Genomic DNA, 17,517 nt, shown 5'->3' with positions numbered 1-17,517 from the left:
GCACCGCCGGCCTTCTGTTTAAAGGGCCAGTGTTTAGCAGGGTCACTTTCGCAGGTGCGGATGGGGCTACTGTGTGAACGGGAGATGGAACGTCGGACTGAAATTCCGCATTTGTGCCCTAAGGCCTAACCTTGAGTTTTCACTAGCCTTTCTTTAAAAGTATCTCCCTCTCCTTCCCCTTAACTCTGTCCACTGGTCTCTGATGTGGGTGGAGGCTCAAACTGTGCCACCCCATAAGCCACCCATTACTCTGGGTCGCGGGCGGGGCGGTTATAGCGAGGCATCCCGAGCCCGGACCAAGGGGGGCGTGGCCCAAATCGGGAACAAGAACGTGGAGGGCGGAAGCCCGGCCCTCCCGGCGGCTGGGCCAGAGGCCGCGGGCGGGGCGCGGGGGAAGGGCCTCTTGGCCCAGCCTCAACCGGGGTCGTCCAAAGGGCTGGCCTTCCCCCATCTGGCCCCCACCCCTCCAGAGGGCATCCTTCTTACCGCCGCTTCTGGCGCTGGTGTTTGGGGGGGTGCAATCAGAAAGCTAGAACTCTGAGGGCAGCTTGGCCAAATCCTCATCTTGCAGGTAAAGAAACAGGCCTAGAAACTAGAAAGGACTCAGTATTCCAGTTGCTTCGTAGAGAGCATTTATTCCTGACCCCAAGATGATTCTTGCAGGCCGTTATAGGGCAGGGTCCCCAATTAGAAAAAAAAAGTCCAGGAGGAATACCAAATTGCTCCCATGGGGAGGAGTTTGACCATTTAATACGTGATAAGAACCACGAAAATCTTTACCTGAAACCCTGCTGTTCTGCTTTGGAGGAAGTTGCAGAAACCCAGGTAGTTTGTAGTCATCGCACAGGCCTGCTGAAGGCATATTAGAAGCACCGTGGTGCACATTCAGCTCTGTTGTCCCAATGCCAGCGGGCCTGGGCCCTCTCAGTCCTGGCCACAGCTTTCTTTCTTTGTTAACCAGTGCAGTGGGACAATGTCATTTGGTTTTAAGATCCCATGGCCTGGGCATCACCATCATACAAAACCAAAAAGCAAACCTTTATGAGGAGCTCTCTTTGGCCAACCACCCTGCCAATCCATTGCCTTCCATCCCCACTGGACCTTAGAGGGATAAATTCTTAATTAGGGGACTAGAAGAGGGCTAGACCCATTGAAAGCTGGTACATAGGCTTTGCTCCTTACCTTTGAGGGAAATAAAATCTGCACATGCTCTGATGAAGTACCCCGTTTCCCGGAAAATAAGACAGGGTCTTATATTTTTTCTCCCAAAGTTGCGCTAGGTCTTATTTTCAGGGGATGTCTTATCTTTCCATGCGCTAGGTCTTATTTTTGGGGAAACACGGTAGCTCAGCTGGTTACAGCTCCCTCCTAGTGGTTGTGAGTTGGATCCCAAGGTTGTGGGTTCGATCACACATATAAGGATCAATCAATGAATGTATAAATAAGAGGGACAATAAATCAATGTCTCTCTCAAATCAATCTATAAAGGAAAAAAAATCTACACAGATCCTGGTCAATGAGAGGAAAGGGGCTGTTTCCCAGCACATCTACAAAGGACTCTGACCTTTCCACACAAAAAAGCCTGGATGCCACTGGCTGTTTATGATGAAGCTGGAAACGAACATCCCAGTTCTCCATAGGATGAGTAAATACCCTTTTCCTGGAAGGGCTGGATCTGTGCTGGTTTTGACACTGCTTCCTTTGAGGTGCCTGCAACCTGCTACCAGTGTTACTGGGCCTGGCCAACTGCAAAACTAAAGAACATGGCAAGTTTAAAGGCAATCTATAGGTGTATGTGATGGGGGAGGAGGGGAGGTACACAGTATACCTAATAGTGGACTGAAATAACGTTGTTGACCAAGTTCTCATTGTGTTTGGGGTAGGCACTGGACCATTCTGCCCAGTGACCCAGGATGCTCAGAGAGCTACATCTGCCATCCCCTTCTTCCTCAGGCAGTCACGGCACACATTCAGCTCTCGAAGACTCTTCTAGAGGCTGAAGTCCAATGTTCCCGACTCTTCTTGCCAGGGCCAGCTCTTTCATATTTAGAAGGCACCACTTTGCTAAGTAATATTCTAAAGACACTTTTTCTTTAATGGGGAAGCAGGAGATAAAAGTGAACAGATTCAAATGCCAGTCTCTCCCTTGCCCCCAATACCCCATCTGCTCCAGAGCTTAGTGGAGATGCTTGCTATTTAAAACAAACAGCCTTACTGGCTTCACATGATCATCTGTTTATTTGGGTCATGTGGGGACAGCAGCCAGGGGATGTCAGGCAAAAGCAAGAGTTCAGAAAGGAGGCTCTTTCTGGGCCTAGAGTTGCCCACAGAAAAATGATCAAACAGATTTATTTTCACCAACTAAGATTCCCCTAGATGGGGAATGAGCAGGTATCTCTGTCAAGGTAATGGATGAGGAATAAAAGGAGAGGGGAGTGAACAGAAGGGCTGTTTAATGTTTTAGCCTCAGCTTCCTGTCCCAAGGGGGTGGAACTAAGGTAGAAGCTGCCAATTGTATTCATTCAATGGAATGGGAAATTATTTTTTATGTTTTAGCAGAAAGGTTAGCACATTTTGGGAATGATCCAAAGCCCAGGCATCTCAAAAACAGTTGTTCTGAAGTTTCTTTGTGCCTTCTAGGTGCTCAGAGGGACCATAAATCAATTAATACCTTTGTGGCAGAAGAAACCTGGGCCATCATCCATCAATGAGTGCTTTTCATGAGATTTCTATTTTCAATCTTCCTTCTCCAGGCGTGTGCACCCTAATGCCCAGATCAAACCCCTCAACTTTTTAATATGCTGAGCTAGAGACATCTCCTAATGAGACTCTCTCCCATGCCCCCCACTTACCCCGACAAAGCCATATAAACAGGCATCCAGACTAGATCCCAGGTGTCCTAACAGTCCATGCCTGACCTCTGAAATTTTGCAAGTGGCTTTAGGGAGCTTCCCACCTATCATAATTAAAACAAGACCAGAAAGAGAAAGTCAGCTATGAGAGGAAGAGGAAGCAGCAGACGACTAGTCCACCCAGAGACACACCAGACACTATTCATTTAACAAATATTTATTGTGTGCCTACCATGGGCCAGCACTGGGCTGGGTATCCTTGTAGCCAAGGCCAGCTGATCCTCTGGTAAGCCAGAGTGGGGTAAAGGTCACAGAGCAGAACTCCATATAATACCCGCAAAAGGTTAGCTTTGCTCTTTACCACGCGCTGGAAGTAGCACAGCATCATATGATTACATAAAGACTCAGAGTACTGAGATACTCATTTCAGAAGGTTAGGGTCCCCAATAACAATATTTTTTATAAGAAGGAATAAGAAAAAAGTGAATTTAAAGTAGGGTTAGCCAGCTGAACCTGATTCCTGATAAGCCTACAACGAATGATGACCAGGGTTTTGAATTATTTTAATAGAGGTGAATCTGAAGGGAGTACATACTCATTCAATCATCACTGAAGTGGGCTCTCCCATCTAAGTCTTTACCTACCATCCTCCACTCCTGGTGAGTTGTCAAAGGACCTTTCCTGAACCTATGAAACAGGAACCATCAAGTTCCACCTTGCCATCCATGTACTTTCCCCTCTTCATTGCCTCTCACGTTGTCATAACTGGAAGAGTTGAGATCACTGAGTCCAAACTCCCAAGAGATGTCTCAAAGCTGCTCAGTGTCAGCTGGGAGAGAGGTGGCCTGGTTCTCCTCGGACTATGTGAAACAGGCCAGCGAGGGTAGTGAGTCCAGAGTCCTGAAGATAGGGAGATAACCTCTTCCTTCCAGGCTAAAGACAGGAATAGCATTAACTCTGCTCAGTGGTGCTCAATAAACAAGCTTAGCAAATGAGTGAGAAGGCAAAGCAGAGGATCTCAGAGGACACTGCACTGCCTCAGGCCACTCTGAGGAATTAAGAGTTCCTAACTGGACCCGGGTAGACAGGGATACTTCAGGGGGAGCTGGCCTAAAAAGGTGACTGGGGGAAGGGGCAGATTTTTATCCAGGCAACCGCCCTGGGTGTGGACACTGAGTAATAAGGAAAGATATGCAGTTCAAAAGCAAAGAGGGAGGAACCAGGCACTATGAACTTTTCTGAGAAACCAAAGAGGCTAGCCACTGTGCAGCTAGAGACTTAGGATGTGGATGACTTAGGAAGGAGGAAGCTGATAAAGTGGGAAAAGGCACAAGGGAAAGGATGAGGGCTTCAGTTAGTCCTCTGGAGGGGTGCGGGGAAGGAAGCTGTGGCCGTAGAGTAAACTAATTCAGACCTTGGGAGTGAGACTGAACAAAGTCAGTAGAGAAAGGTAAAGTCTTACAAAAGGAGTCAAGAGCCAGCTGGATCAGTTGGGGTGGGGGGTGTTGATGATAGGGAAGGCCCCTCCCAGGGTTCAGGGCTGGAATGCAATCGGTGCCCCCCAGAAAAGACTAAGTTCTACTGTCCCAGCAAGCCAAGCTCATACCTAAAAGCAAGGCTGCAGATCAAGTCTTTAAAACCCAAGAGATCAGCTACCTGCACTCTAACGGATGCCCTTTCAGAGGACTATGCAAAGCCCAGAGTAGTGAGTGGCCTGTCACTGAACAGACTGCCTGGATCCAGGGTTCAGCTCCATGCCTGCAACCAGAATTCTTATCAAGGCCCCAGGCCCCATTGGGCGAGTCTATATAGGGACACTCTAGGAGCCACATGTCAGCCTGTGCCTCTCCCAGCCCTTCAGGCTGGGAGATTGGAGAGTACATCCACCAGCCTCACAGTCTGCTCACGTCCCCATACCCACCAGAGACATCGCAGATGGCAGTGGTGGGGCTCTAACGTGTAACTCTGTGATAACTCTGAACATTTGTTAAACAGGTCCTTGAATCTCAAACCATAAACCAACATCAATTCAAGTGTTAAATGTAAAAAATGCCAAATAGAGCCATATAAAATATAGGCAGACATTTTTGTTGCTCCTAGGGTGAAGGAGGTGTCTACCCACAAAGGAAATATAAAGGAACAGCCTGACAGATTTGATTACATAAACCCTCTAAAAGCTCCTGAACTGTAAAAACCAACAAAATCACCATAAATAAAAGGAAAAGGTTAATGACAAAATGGAGGAAAATATTGGTAGATGTGCCTTAGCAATTCAATAAAAAGAACACCTGGATAGAAAAATGAACACAGACATAATTTAAATTTTATAAAACAATATATGAATATATACAACATAAATATGTGTAAATATATAGAAAATGTCTGACCTTGCCAATATCACAATAAAATTAAAACAATGAAAATATTCTTGCCTATATATTAAAAGGGTTTCTAAAAATTAGTTTGCTATCAAACATGCGGTAAACACAAGCACTTATAAAAATGTAAACTAGTACAACCTTTTTAGTGAGCAAATTAGCCAAGTATATAGAGAACCTTTAAAAGCCTGGCCAGCTTGGCACAGTGGTTGAACCTCAACCTATGAACCCAGAAGGTCACTGTTCGATTCAGTTCAATTTCTGGTCAGGGCACAAGCCCGGGTCGAGGGCTCCATTCCCAGGAGGGGGTGTGCAGGAGGCAGCTGATCCATGACTCTCTCATCATTGATGTTTCTCTCTTTCCCTTTCCTTTCTTCTCTGAAATCAATAAAAATATGTATTTTTTAAAAAGAACCTTTAAGAATTATATCCTCTGCTTCAGTAATTCTTTTTTACTTTTCTTTTCTTTTTAACATTTAATGGTTTTTAGAGACAGGGAAAGGGAGAGAGAAACATTGATGTGAGAGCGAGACATTGATTGGCTGCCTCCTTCATGCCCTACCAGGGATTAAGCCCAAAACCTGGGCATGTGCCCTGACCAGGAATTGGACAGGCAACCCTCCAGTGCCAGGAAAAGCCCAACCAACTGAGCCACACTGGCCAGGGCTGCTTCAGTGATTCTTACATAAACTTATACTAAAGTAATAAGAAACATTAATTTTTGTATAAAGATATTCACTAAAGCATTATTAATACAATAGTGAAAAGCAGGAAACCTAAATTTCCAACAAGAAACAACTGGGCCGAGACTGGTTTGGCTCAATGGATAGAGCGTCGGCTTGGGGACCGAAAGGTCCTGGGTTCGATTCCGGTCAAGGGCATGTACGTTGGTTGCGGGCATATCCCCAGTAGGGGCTGTGCAAGAGGCAGCTGATTGATGACTCTCTCTCATCGATGTTTCTAGCTCTCTATCTCTCTCCCTTCCTCTCTGTACAAAATCAATAAAATGTATTTAAAAAAAAAAAAAAAAAAAAAAAAAAAAAAAAAAAAAAAAAACAACTGGTTTAGTGAAGTAACCATCAGAATAGGGCATGTGAAGAAAACAAGGTTGTCAATAAACCAAAATATTAATGGGCAGTGTGATTACGGGTAATTTTTATTTTCACAAGTTTTCTGACATAGACTAATTTTATAATTAGCAAAGGTTATAATACGTTGCTAAATGCAAAAGATTATGAAACAGTAATATATAATATGATCCTATATTTACTATTTAAAAATATATACATATTTAAAAATACTAAGATAGATAAAATGTAAAATAATTCCATTTGAGTAATGGAATTGTAAACTTTTATTCATTATTTTATAAATTTTGTATAGTGACAATGCATTACTTTTATAAAATTATGTCAAAGGGGGGAAAATTTTATGAGCTTTATCAGGAAAGGCCTCATACTTTTTTTTAAAATATATTTTATTGATTCTTTATAGAGAGGAAGGGAGAGGGGATAGAGAGTTAGAAACATCGATGAGAGAGAAACATCGACCAGCCGCCTCTTGCACACCCCCTACTGGGGATGTGCCCGCAACCAATGTACATGCCCTTGAGCAGAATCGAACCCGGGACCTTTCAGTCCGCAGGCCTACGCTCTATCCACTGAGCCAAACTGGTTTCGGCCATACTTATTTTTTTTTTAAATCCTCACTTGAGGATATGCTTTTGTTGATTTTTAGTGTTTTTTTTTTTTTTTTTTAACCCATTGTAGGCATCTGGAAACTCAAACAAAGGACCTTCCACACCCGCCACTCATATCTATAAAAAATATATATATATTCCTAAATGGCAGCCCTGACCAACTTTAAAGTCATTTTTCATGAGAATTTTCAGCTAAAAATATTCAAGAACACCTGAACTGTAATATATTTATTTTTATAATAGTCATTGCAAATTGTTTTTTTTAAATTAAATTCACAATATTATGGGGATACTTTGGACTTTGGCAGTTACTTACTGATTCCAGCGAAAGAAAGGGAGTGGGACAGAGACAGAAACATCGGTGATGAGAGTATCATCGATGGCTACCTTCTGCACATCCCCCAGAGGAGACTGAGCCTGCAGTGCGGCATGGGCCCTGATGGCTTGACTGTGACCTCCTGGTCAATGCCCAACCACTGTTTTTATTGATTTTAGAGAGAGAATGAGAGAGAAACAATGATCGGTTGCCTCTCATATGTTCCCCAACTGGGGATCAAATCCACAACCTAGCTGTGTCCTGACCGGAAATCGAACCTGAAACCTTTTCTTGCAGGACAATGCTCCAGCCAACTGAACTACCTGGCCAGGGGCTCATACTTCTTATTCTCAACCAGCCTGATCTATTGCTGTGGGTCTACTTCCCAACTAGTCTTTATTCTGAAAGCTGTCCCATTTTACCCCCCAAAGCATATTTCTCCCCCTCCCCCAAACCCATCTAAAGCTGATCTCTTCGATGCTTCGCTCCAAAGTTCCCCAGAAATGGTGCGGACTACCCTTACAGTTCAGGTGAGATGAACAGCACTGAGGCAGTGGCACTAGGGATGGAGAGGCTGAGCCTGATTTGGAAGATAATTCGGAGGGGGAAGATTTTAATCCTGGTACTGAAGGAGAGGGACAAGAGATAACTGAACAGCTGGGAGGATGTCTGGTGATCAAGACTATAGCAGCACAAGTTAAAATAGCTAAGATCTGGAAACAGCCCAAGTACCCATCAGTAGATAAGTGGATAAAAAAATCTGTGATGTATTCACACCATGGAATACTATGCAGCAGTAAAAAAAGAAGGATCTCTTACCCTTTGAGACAGCATGAAGGGACCTGGAAGTATTAAGCTAAGTGAAATAAGCCAGTCAGAGAAAGACAAGTATCACATGATCTCACTCATATGTGGAATCCACACCCCCCCTCCCAAAATATATATATATATATATGTGTGTGTGTGTGTGTGTGTGTGTGTATATATATATATATATATATATATATATATATATATATCTAGAAGGAGATGAAAACTCTAGCCCTAGCCAGTTTTGCTCCATGGTTAGAGCATCGGCCCTCGAACTGAAGGGTCCTGAGTTTGATTCCGTCAAGGGCACATACCTTGTTTGCAGGCTCGATTCCGGGCCCCCAGGTTGCGTGTGGGGGAGGCAACCAATCAATGTCTCTCTCTCACATCCATGGTTCTCTGTGTCCCTCCCCCTTCCTTTCACTCTCTCACCCAAGGAATTTTCCCCATTGATTTTAGAGTGAAAACTAAAAAAAAGGCGAGTGGGCAGGAATTAGACTTCAATAGTTGAAGTAAGTGAGAGTGAGGACAGTGAAGGCTGCAAATAGTTACAGTTCTAACACCTGCAGGTAGAAAAGGTTCTACTAAGATTTCCCTAAAATACCGAATTAGGATTCATAATTAGGTAAATTTCTCACAGATCTGGATTTCTGACTTCCCTCAAAGAAATGAAAAGATCCAGGGGAAGTAAGAGATCAATCAAAGGACTTATATGCATGCGTATAAGCATAACCAATGGACAGAGACACTAAGGATGTGCGGACATGTGCTGGGGGGTGGGGTGGCTGGGGGAGGTCAATGGGGGTGAAAGGAGACATTTGTAATACAATATGTAATTCTTTTATTTAATTTGGAATCTATAAATTCCAAATTAAAAAAATGAAAAGATCCAACAACACTGGGCACCTGTTTTTACATGGCAATAACCAACAGGAACTGAATAAAAGCTACTTCCTTCTAGTCAGAGCATGAGCTATCCCTAGTTGCCTGCCTGTGGGGCAGATGAGGAAGTACTGTACTTCCCTTTGTGGATAAAAAAGTCCTTATTAGTACTTATCTAGGTCACTGAAATGCAGGCCAGAGTTGGGTCCATAATGTCCACCTTTGCCTCTCAAGGCAAGAATCCTGGGACAAGCCAGTTGGAATTAAGGATCCTGTCAGAGGAGACTAGAAACCCCTCTATTCCAGCCAATTTATGGGAGCAGGCCTGCCTCACCCAGGCCCAGGCCCAGGCCCAGCTGTGCTCCCTGGATGGCCTTCTCTTTTGGATGGCGGCAGCGCAGCAGCAGCAACAGCAGCACATTTCTCTAGGGGCGGACTGGCTGCTAGTGCCAAGTCCCTCAGCTGAGAATTTCCTGGCTCTGGTTTCTAGACTCTCAGGCCACCCTCCCTGAATGGCTCCACCAGATGGCAGGCAGCCTTTTCTTTTCTTCAGATTCTGAGTTCATTCACACTACCTGGGAAGACAACTTGCTAGTTTTCTGACAATCACTATCCTCTCCAGCGAGATTAAAAAGCACATCAGTTTTGTGTTCTGCATTTGAAATATTTAGTGCTGTCTACTAAAATATTTTAAAACCCTTCTTCAATTATTATACAATTAGGTATTGTGTGGGACTCATTACCTAATTATCAGTTATTTAGTTATTTTACATTGATTCTGATCCAACATGTACATGCTCTAGAATTTTATTTTGTGGTTTTACTAACTCCTTAATGATCCGCACTACTGCCAAATACAAAACTCTATGAAAATTTGGTAGCATAAATTAAGAACTAATCACAAGTAATTTCACTCATTAAATCTTTCTCATTGATCATAGGCTGGAAAATAATATAACCTTAAAGTGCTAAGTGATTAGAATGGGTAAAAGATGCTTTTTGTCTCTTCCCTGTGTCAAATAATTGACGTCTCCTTCCCTAGAGGTGGGTCAAATTAGCATGGAACTTTATTTCCAAATTGTGAGATCTGTTATCTTGGGTGTTTGGGCCTGGGTTCAAATCTCATTTCTTTGACTTGGCTTTGTGAGTAAACTTAGGACAAGTCACTTTAAGTTCTCTGAGCTTTCATCTCTTTAAGTTATCACACAAGGACACCATACCACTTCGCAGGGTTACTAAATGATACAATTTATATAAAGACAGCCAATCAATATTGTTCACTTCTGCGGTACATAGAAGCTTCACTTTTGCTCCTGTTCAAAAAGTGATAGCATACACCTGCAATTTTATACTTGAGGTCTTGGGACTTTTCACTTGAATGTACTAGAAGATTTCCTGCCTAGAAATTGAAAACTCAAAGAATACAAAGAAATGAACAAGTTGGGAAGCCCACTCTTTGTTTGCCCTTTCAGATGTTTTCGTACTTCTCTCATTTCACTGCAGCTCTAACTCTGAGAAGCAAGAATTCCTCATCTTTTGAATGAGGAAGCCACGGCTTAGTGAAATGGACTTATCCTGTAAGTGGAACTGGAATGTAAACTAAGGTCTGATAAGCTGTGAGGCCTGTGCTTTTTTGTTTTTCATTCCCTTAGGTTGGCTAAATAGTGTAGGATTTAAACATCCTTTGCCCTCTTAAGAACAACTATACAAGCCAATTATGCCAAGTTCACTTGCACTTTCTAGTTCATTCCTTCTTATCTCATTTCCCTGGCTCTTCCATTTCCCAGAGGAGAGCCCAGAGTCCCTGATATTTTTGCTTGAGCTGAGACAGGCGGGTAGGCTACACCTCAAAGGGCATTTGGCGGTGCAAGGCCTCACTCAGCCACAACATAGTCCCTGGAGTAAAAGCATATCCTCCAAAAGGCGGCATTAGCTGCTCCAACCAGCAATTAAAATAATAAACCGCTGCTTTAGTCATTTGGGCGAGGCACCGCAGAGGATCTGAATGCCTTTACAGAGCAGAGTGGGAACTCTCTGGCATGTATGTGAGGCCCTGCTGCTTGTGGGGTGAGACCCATGTAGGGCTAATACTGTGCTGGCTCGAGCACCTAGAGATTTGTGCTGGGAGCATTAGGAAGGTTTGGGACCTCAAAGGCCCTGCTCCAGGAGGCAGAAGCCAATTTATTCTACTAGCAAGCCACCTCTGAGTTTTACTGAGGTTACTGTCCATTCAGCAAATCCAGTCTCCCAAGCACCAGCTTCCTTTCCAAGGGGTGCTTCCTGGATGGCTATAAAACTGCTGTTATTGCCGAAACCGGTTTGGCTCAGTGGATAGAGCGTCGGCCTGCGGACTGAAAGGTCCCAGGTTCGATTCCGGTCAAGGGCATGTACATTGGTTGCAGGCACATCCCTGGTGTGGGGTGTGCAGGAGGCAGCTGGTCGATGTCTCTCTCTCATCAATGTTTCTAGCTCTCTATCCCTCTCCCTTCCTCTCTGTAAAAAATCAAAAAAAATATATTAAACACACATACACACACACACACACAAAAACAAAAAAACTGCTGTTATCTTTGAGACTTTCCTACTCTCAGAGGGCTCCTTGATTTTCCAAAATGAACCTTCTTCCTCCTACTATGCAGATCTGTTGGGTGGCCACTTAGAACATCTGATTATGTGCCACGCAAATAAGGGTGGATGGAACTTCTTCCTGAGCCCACAGACCCCAGGTTAGTAATATACATGTTCTACACAGAAACAGCCCTTGTGGGAAAGGAGGCCCAGGCCCAGCTAACCTATTAAAATACATACCAACAAAGAGCCAACTGTGCCATCTATTCATGTAAACAACACATTACATGCATGCTAGTCAGCCAGCCAGATAAACCAAAAGAATGAAAAGACAAAAGAACATTGAAAACAGTTTCTTTCTTATAACTCTCTGTATTACTCTTCGTATAACAAGAGTAAAAGTTACTGTGTAAGCTCACTAACCATCCACCCTAATTAACTAGATACCAAAAAAAAAAATTTGATCCAAAGGACTGACCCTACTTGGATATATTCTAGAGTAGCAGGACAGATGGAAAGAAAGAAAAATATAGTCCACTGTGACCATAAACATAAAAAGTTGAAAAATTATGTCCAGATAAAAACACCATAGGGTAATGGATTTTTCTCTTCTTTCTACCTTTATTTTTCAAATTTTATTTACATAAAAATATTTATCTGGGTAGCAAATGGGTATTTCAAGAAAATACCAAGCGCACAATTTGCTCCATTCCCACAGTGCAGTTAAGGCGTTTGAAAAAGGGGCCAAAGGTGCCCCCGTGTGGCCACAGAGGAAAATGCTGTGGTTTAAGATGCTTTTTTTTTGTTTTTTGTTTTTAGTTCATTTGAGAGAGAAGAAGGGAGAGGGAGAGTTAGAAACATCAATGATGAAAGATAATCACTCTCCTGCATGCCCCCTACTTTGGATCAAGCCCACAACCCGGGCATGTGCCCTGACCAGTAATCAAACTGTGACCTCCTGGTTCATGGGTCAGTGACCAACCACTGAGCATGCTGGCCGGGTGCTGCTGCCACTTTTAAGAGGCTTCGTGTTTTCCATACCTTGCAGTTTTATTACTTGTAGAAGTTGGTGTAATCACATCATAGTTATCAATATGAACCTTTAAGATTAGCTGAAACTCTACCACAGAGATGCCAACCCTGCTAGGACATGGAGCATTGCTCTGATAAGTGAAAAACCAGGCAAGGATGTGGGGTGAGAGAAGCAAACTGTTGGAAACAAAACAGATTCCAAAGAACAAAAGCAGCTTTAGTCCTCCTTGGAAAACAAGTTCAGCTTCTGTTCCCATTTGAGTTGTAGAAGATCAGAAGCCAGTGCCAGGGACCAGAATAGAATTTAAGATCATACCACAAACATTTAATTCCATACCAACCCATCAATATGAACTTGACCTCCAGACATTTAAGGCAATTATCATTCAACACCATACATGGGTCAATAACTTAAAAAAAAAATAAAATAAAGGTTTTTATTGATTTTGTTAGAGAGAAAAGGAGAAAGAGAGAAACATCAGACTGGCCGCCTCCCATATTGGCTGCACCGGGACCAGGAAATTAAGCCCACAAGGTGAGTATGTGCCCCGGTGCCCTGACTGGAAGTGGACCTGGTGGTGACCTTTCAGTGCACAAGACAAAGCCTAACCAACTGAGCCACCCAGTCAGGGCAATAACCTATTTCTTTAAGGAAAATAAATTCCCTTTCCCCCCATCCCAAAGGTATGCTATCACATCACATATCACACAATTATAAAGTACATGCATACCTAAAAGAATTTTTAAAAAATATATATTTTATTGATTTTTTACAGAGAGGAAAAGTCAGAAACATCGATGGGAGAGAAACATCGATCAGCTGCCTCCTGCACAGCTCCTACTGGAGATGCGCCCACAACCGAGGTACATGCCCTATACTGAAACTGAACCTGGGACCTTTCAGTCCGAAGGCCAGCGCTCTATCCACTGAGCCAAACCAGTTAGAACCCTAAAAAAGTTTTTAGGTGTCTTTTAAAAATGTTTTCAGCCGAAACCGGTTTGGCTTAGTGGTAGAGCATCGGTCTGCGGACTGAAGGGTCCCAAGTTCGATTCCAGTCAAGGGCATGTACATTGGTTGTGGGCACATCCCTGTTAGGGGATGTGCAAGAAGCAGCTGGTCGATGTTTCTCTCTCATTGATGTTTCTAGTACTCTATCCCTCTCTCCTCCTCTGTAAAAAAAATCAATAAAATATATTTTAAAAAAATGTTTTCAATGGCCCAGCCAGCATGGCTCAGTGGTTAAGCATCAACCTATGAACAGGAAGTCATGGTTCGATTCCTGGTCAGGGCACATGCCCAGTTTGTAGGCTCAATTCCCAGAATTGGGCGTGCAGGAGGCAGCCGATCAATGATTCTCTCTCATCGTTGATGTTTTTATTTCTTTCCCTCTCCTTTCCTCTCTGAAATCAATAAAAATATATGTTTTAAAATGTTTTCAGTGTTCTCATTAGATATCCAAATGCAAAGACACTCACAGCTCTAGCAGTGGAAGCTTCCCTTGTCACATACCCTTTAAACTCTAAGTGCATTGGCAACACCTATAAAACCTCCTCCATGACACCAAGTCTAAAACCTGGGCAATGAAACTGGCACACATCTTTGGTCCTCCAGTTATATAGCTTATTCTCTAGCTCTAAAAACGGCTAATACTGTGCCTGAAATACATTTTGATTAGGCAAGGAGTATAAATAAATACACCACTGTTATAATATTGAAAAATACAAGGTATTAAATGAAAAAAAAGCATAATATAAAATACACAGCATGAGTACAACCAAAGTTAAACCCAATCACACACCTTATCTACAGAGAGACTAAAAGAAATACTAAAATACCATTAGTGGCTATGTTTAAGAACGTTGAGACTAGGAGTGAATTTGTTGCTGTTTTCTTCCACTTTTCCAAATCTTTTAATGAGCACATGCTAGATTCTTTTTTAAATGACACAAACAGGCAAAAAATAAATTGGCCACTAGTTGCCACCTAACTCAATTACCCTAAAATTCTAACAAGATAGAAATTTACCTTGGTTTGAGTCTGGCATATGATTCAAATGTGTCATCAGAGGTCAATACAACAGGCTGGTGTGGGTGAGCACAGGAGATTCCTGGACCAGAGGAATCCAGGGCTATGCATTAAATCTTGGTTCTTTGTGACCCTAGGCCAAGATGGGTCTCCTCATCCTGTCAAATGAGAGGTTGACTAGAACTGTGGTTCCTAATCCTGAGTGGGTTACTGACTGCTCTCTCTAAGTCAGGAACCTTCTCCTCAGGAACAAAACAAAACACATATGCTCACAGAGCTTTTTTTTTAAAAATATATTTTATTGATTTTTCACAGAGAGGAAGAGGGATAGAGTTAGAAACATCGATGAGGGAGAATCACTGATCAGCTGCCTCTTGCACACCCCCTACTGGGGATGTGCCCGCAACCAAGGTGCATGCTCTTGACCGGAATCGAACCTGGAACCTTTCAGTCCACAAGCTGAAGCTCTGTCCACTGAGCCAAACTTGTTTCGGCAAGCTTTTAAAAACAACCCAGGTTTGGCTGGCATGGCTCAGTGATTGAGTGTCAATCTATGAACAAGGAGGTCATAGTTTGATTCCTGGTGTGGGCACATGCTAGGATTGCAGGCTCGATCCCCAGTGAGGGGAGTGCAGGAAGCAGCCGATCAATGATTTTTTTCTCATCATTGATGTTTCTCTCTCTCCCTCTCTTTTCCTCTCCGACATCAATAAAAATAGATTTAAAAAATTTTTTTAATAAAATAAAAACAATCCAGGTTTATGATTCTCTTGAGGCTCACGGATCAGGTTAAGAACACCGATGGGTTAATATGGTATCTTCTGTAGTTATAGGGAGGTATAACACAATCCCATTTTCATTTCCTGTATCTTTGCTGAGGGCCTGGCCTAGCTACCACCAAAATATGCCAAGGTCATCAGTATTCTGCCCTAACCAATAGCCACCTTTCTAAAGTGTGACTTAACTGCTCTGCTCGGTCTTCTTTGTAGGGAACACGGGATGCTGTCTGGCACCATACTAAAAACATTTCAGACTAGGTAGAACACTACACTGCTGAAAGTGAAGCTCAGCAGAGAGTACCCTAAACACCAAGAGAATAAAAAAAGAAACTTTTCCCAGAGGCATTCCTGCTGAGCCCTGACATTCCAATGAGAAACGTGTTTTAAGAATATGCTTATGCTGGCCTCAGAATTCTCCTATGCTAACAGCATAGGAAATAAAAGATAAAAGATACAAGTACTTTTTCAATGTATATAAGCACAGAAGGGATTACTAAGGAACCAATATAAAAGTAGTAACTGATCAGCTACAACTGATCTGCCAATAGATGAGAATTTCTTAAGCAACCTACTGCTTACTCCATTTCTTATTTTTATCATCATTTACCCAATCAACCTCAAGAATATATTGAGGATTCAAACAGGAGGGACAGTCTTCAATTCAGAATTACTCTTATATTAAAAACAAAACGAAGCTCCATTTCAAATGTCATTATTAGTAAAACTACTACAAACAGTACTTTCAACAGGTTGGAGGTAGGGGTATGGCTTCATTCTGTCGTGTCTCAGTCACGCACATCTGGGAGTTTTGCTTACCTAATTGTTTCTGGAATAAGCAACATCAAAACGGACATGAGTCAGGAATGTGACGTTTCCAGGCACTCCCCAGAGCAGCCCTCTCCTGGCATCACTAAGCTTCCTCTCCCTGACTCTCCCTTCTCCTACCATCCGGCCAGATCTTTCCCGAGGACTGACTCAGAGGCAGGCAATCACATGTACCCAGGGAAAGGCTTCAGTCTTGAAGGTGACTCTGGAAGAGGGTACAGAGCCTACTGCCCAGGTGGACTGCCTCCATCTGGGGGACGAGAAAGCAGGATGCTCTGTGCGGTTCTGATCCAGACCAGATTCCAAAAATAATCCTTTTGGCCTCAGAGAAGCGGTCTAAAGCTAAGGTAATCAGACTAACTCAGGTTTAGATCCATTATGAGTTTTCTGATGGCTTTTTGTTGATGCTGATAATCACAATTCTTCCTCCTGGACTACCACACTACAGTGCCCTGCAACTTAAAAAAAGTGGATTGGGGGGAGGTCTAAAAACGAATTTATTTGTTTTTGTTTTTAATGGTAATTCCACATAATGCTGCCAATAGGCCCATGGCAGAATTTCTCTTGCCACCCCACAGGCCACTGCAAGCAAGCTGCTTTGTAGAACTTTTCCAACTATGCACGAAGTTTGGAGTTAACTGGCAACAAGCCTTAAGATCTGGTTACGTATATAGGTACAAAGCTGGTTCATCAGATCCCTGTTCTGACCCTCAACCCAGTGCATTTCAACTAAGGCATCATCGACCTCCTTCTTAATGTTTATCAAACACTTGAAAAGGTAATGTCCAGCCACTCCTTGGAGAGGGGTCTCTTTTTCAGACAATGGGCTGCTGAGCCGCTCAGAAGCCTCTCGGTCCTGGGCTCCATTGCTAGAGCCTTTACCGCTTTCCAAAACCTCCATGTCTCCCCTTTCCTCACTCCTTTCATCCTCCACGGGTCCTGGGTCTCCTTCCTGGGAAAGCGCCTCCGGGGTTGGGCCGTGGCCCTCCACAGTGGCTGGCTCGCCTTCCAGGGGAGCAGGCCCACACAGGACACTGTTCCGGGGGCCCGGGGCCACGTCGTGGCTGCCGCCGGACTCTTCGGGGGGGAGCTTCTTCTCTTCCAAAGCTTGGATGACGTCCTCAGGAGCTCGAGGGACTTCTCTCAATTGTCTCACTCGTTCTCTTTTCTTTCTCCTTAAATGAATCCAGGAGTTTTCTATGGCTGTTAGGAAAAGGCTAACTTCCCCCTTTCCACACGGAACTCGTTTATGCTGGACCTATTTAGAGAAAAAAAACAGAATTTTATATGAAATCACTTTTTTAACTCTCAAAACAACTCTCCCCCCCCCTTTTTTTTTTAAAGGAAAAT

General features: G+C 43.4%; 1 protein-coding gene and 2 long non-coding RNA genes across 4 annotated transcripts in view; all 3 read right to left on the bottom strand.

Moving 5' to 3' along the window:
- Window positions 1-3,053: 3,053 nt before the first annotated feature.
- LOC123651135 lies at window positions 3,054-6,771 on the bottom strand. Its single transcript, XR_006739627.1, has 2 exons — window positions 6,291-6,771; window positions 3,054-6,028 (listed from the first exon to the last, which is right to left on the bottom strand). It is a non-coding gene; the product is annotated as an uncharacterized LOC123651135 (long non-coding RNA).
- Window positions 6,772-12,112: 5,341 nt separating this feature from the next.
- LOC123651134 lies at window positions 12,113-14,873 on the bottom strand. Its single transcript, XR_006739626.1, has 2 exons — window positions 14,261-14,873; window positions 12,113-12,162 (listed from the first exon to the last, which is right to left on the bottom strand). It is a non-coding gene; the product is annotated as an uncharacterized LOC123651134 (long non-coding RNA).
- Window positions 14,874-15,997: 1,124 nt separating this feature from the next.
- METTL16 (methyltransferase 16, N6-methyladenosine) overlaps window positions 15,998-17,517 on the bottom strand; it is a 49,418-nt gene continuing 47,898 nt past the window's right edge. For both annotated transcript variants that reach the window (XM_036408483.2, XM_045570984.1), the window contains one exon: window positions 15,998-17,425. In XM_036408483.2, the coding sequence (XP_036264376.1) occupies window positions 16,802-17,425 (624 nt within the window). In that variant the 3' untranslated portion in view covers window positions 15,998-16,801. The remainder of the gene's footprint in view (window positions 17,426-17,517) is intronic.

Source organism: Pipistrellus kuhlii, unplaced genomic scaffold, assembly GCF_014108245.1.
Source record: "Pipistrellus kuhlii isolate mPipKuh1 unplaced genomic scaffold, mPipKuh1.p scaffold_m20_p_39, whole genome shotgun sequence".
Taxonomy (NCBI): domain Eukaryota; kingdom Metazoa; phylum Chordata; class Mammalia; order Chiroptera; family Vespertilionidae; genus Pipistrellus; species Pipistrellus kuhlii.
This window is presented reverse-complemented; position numbering and strand designations above follow the sequence as displayed.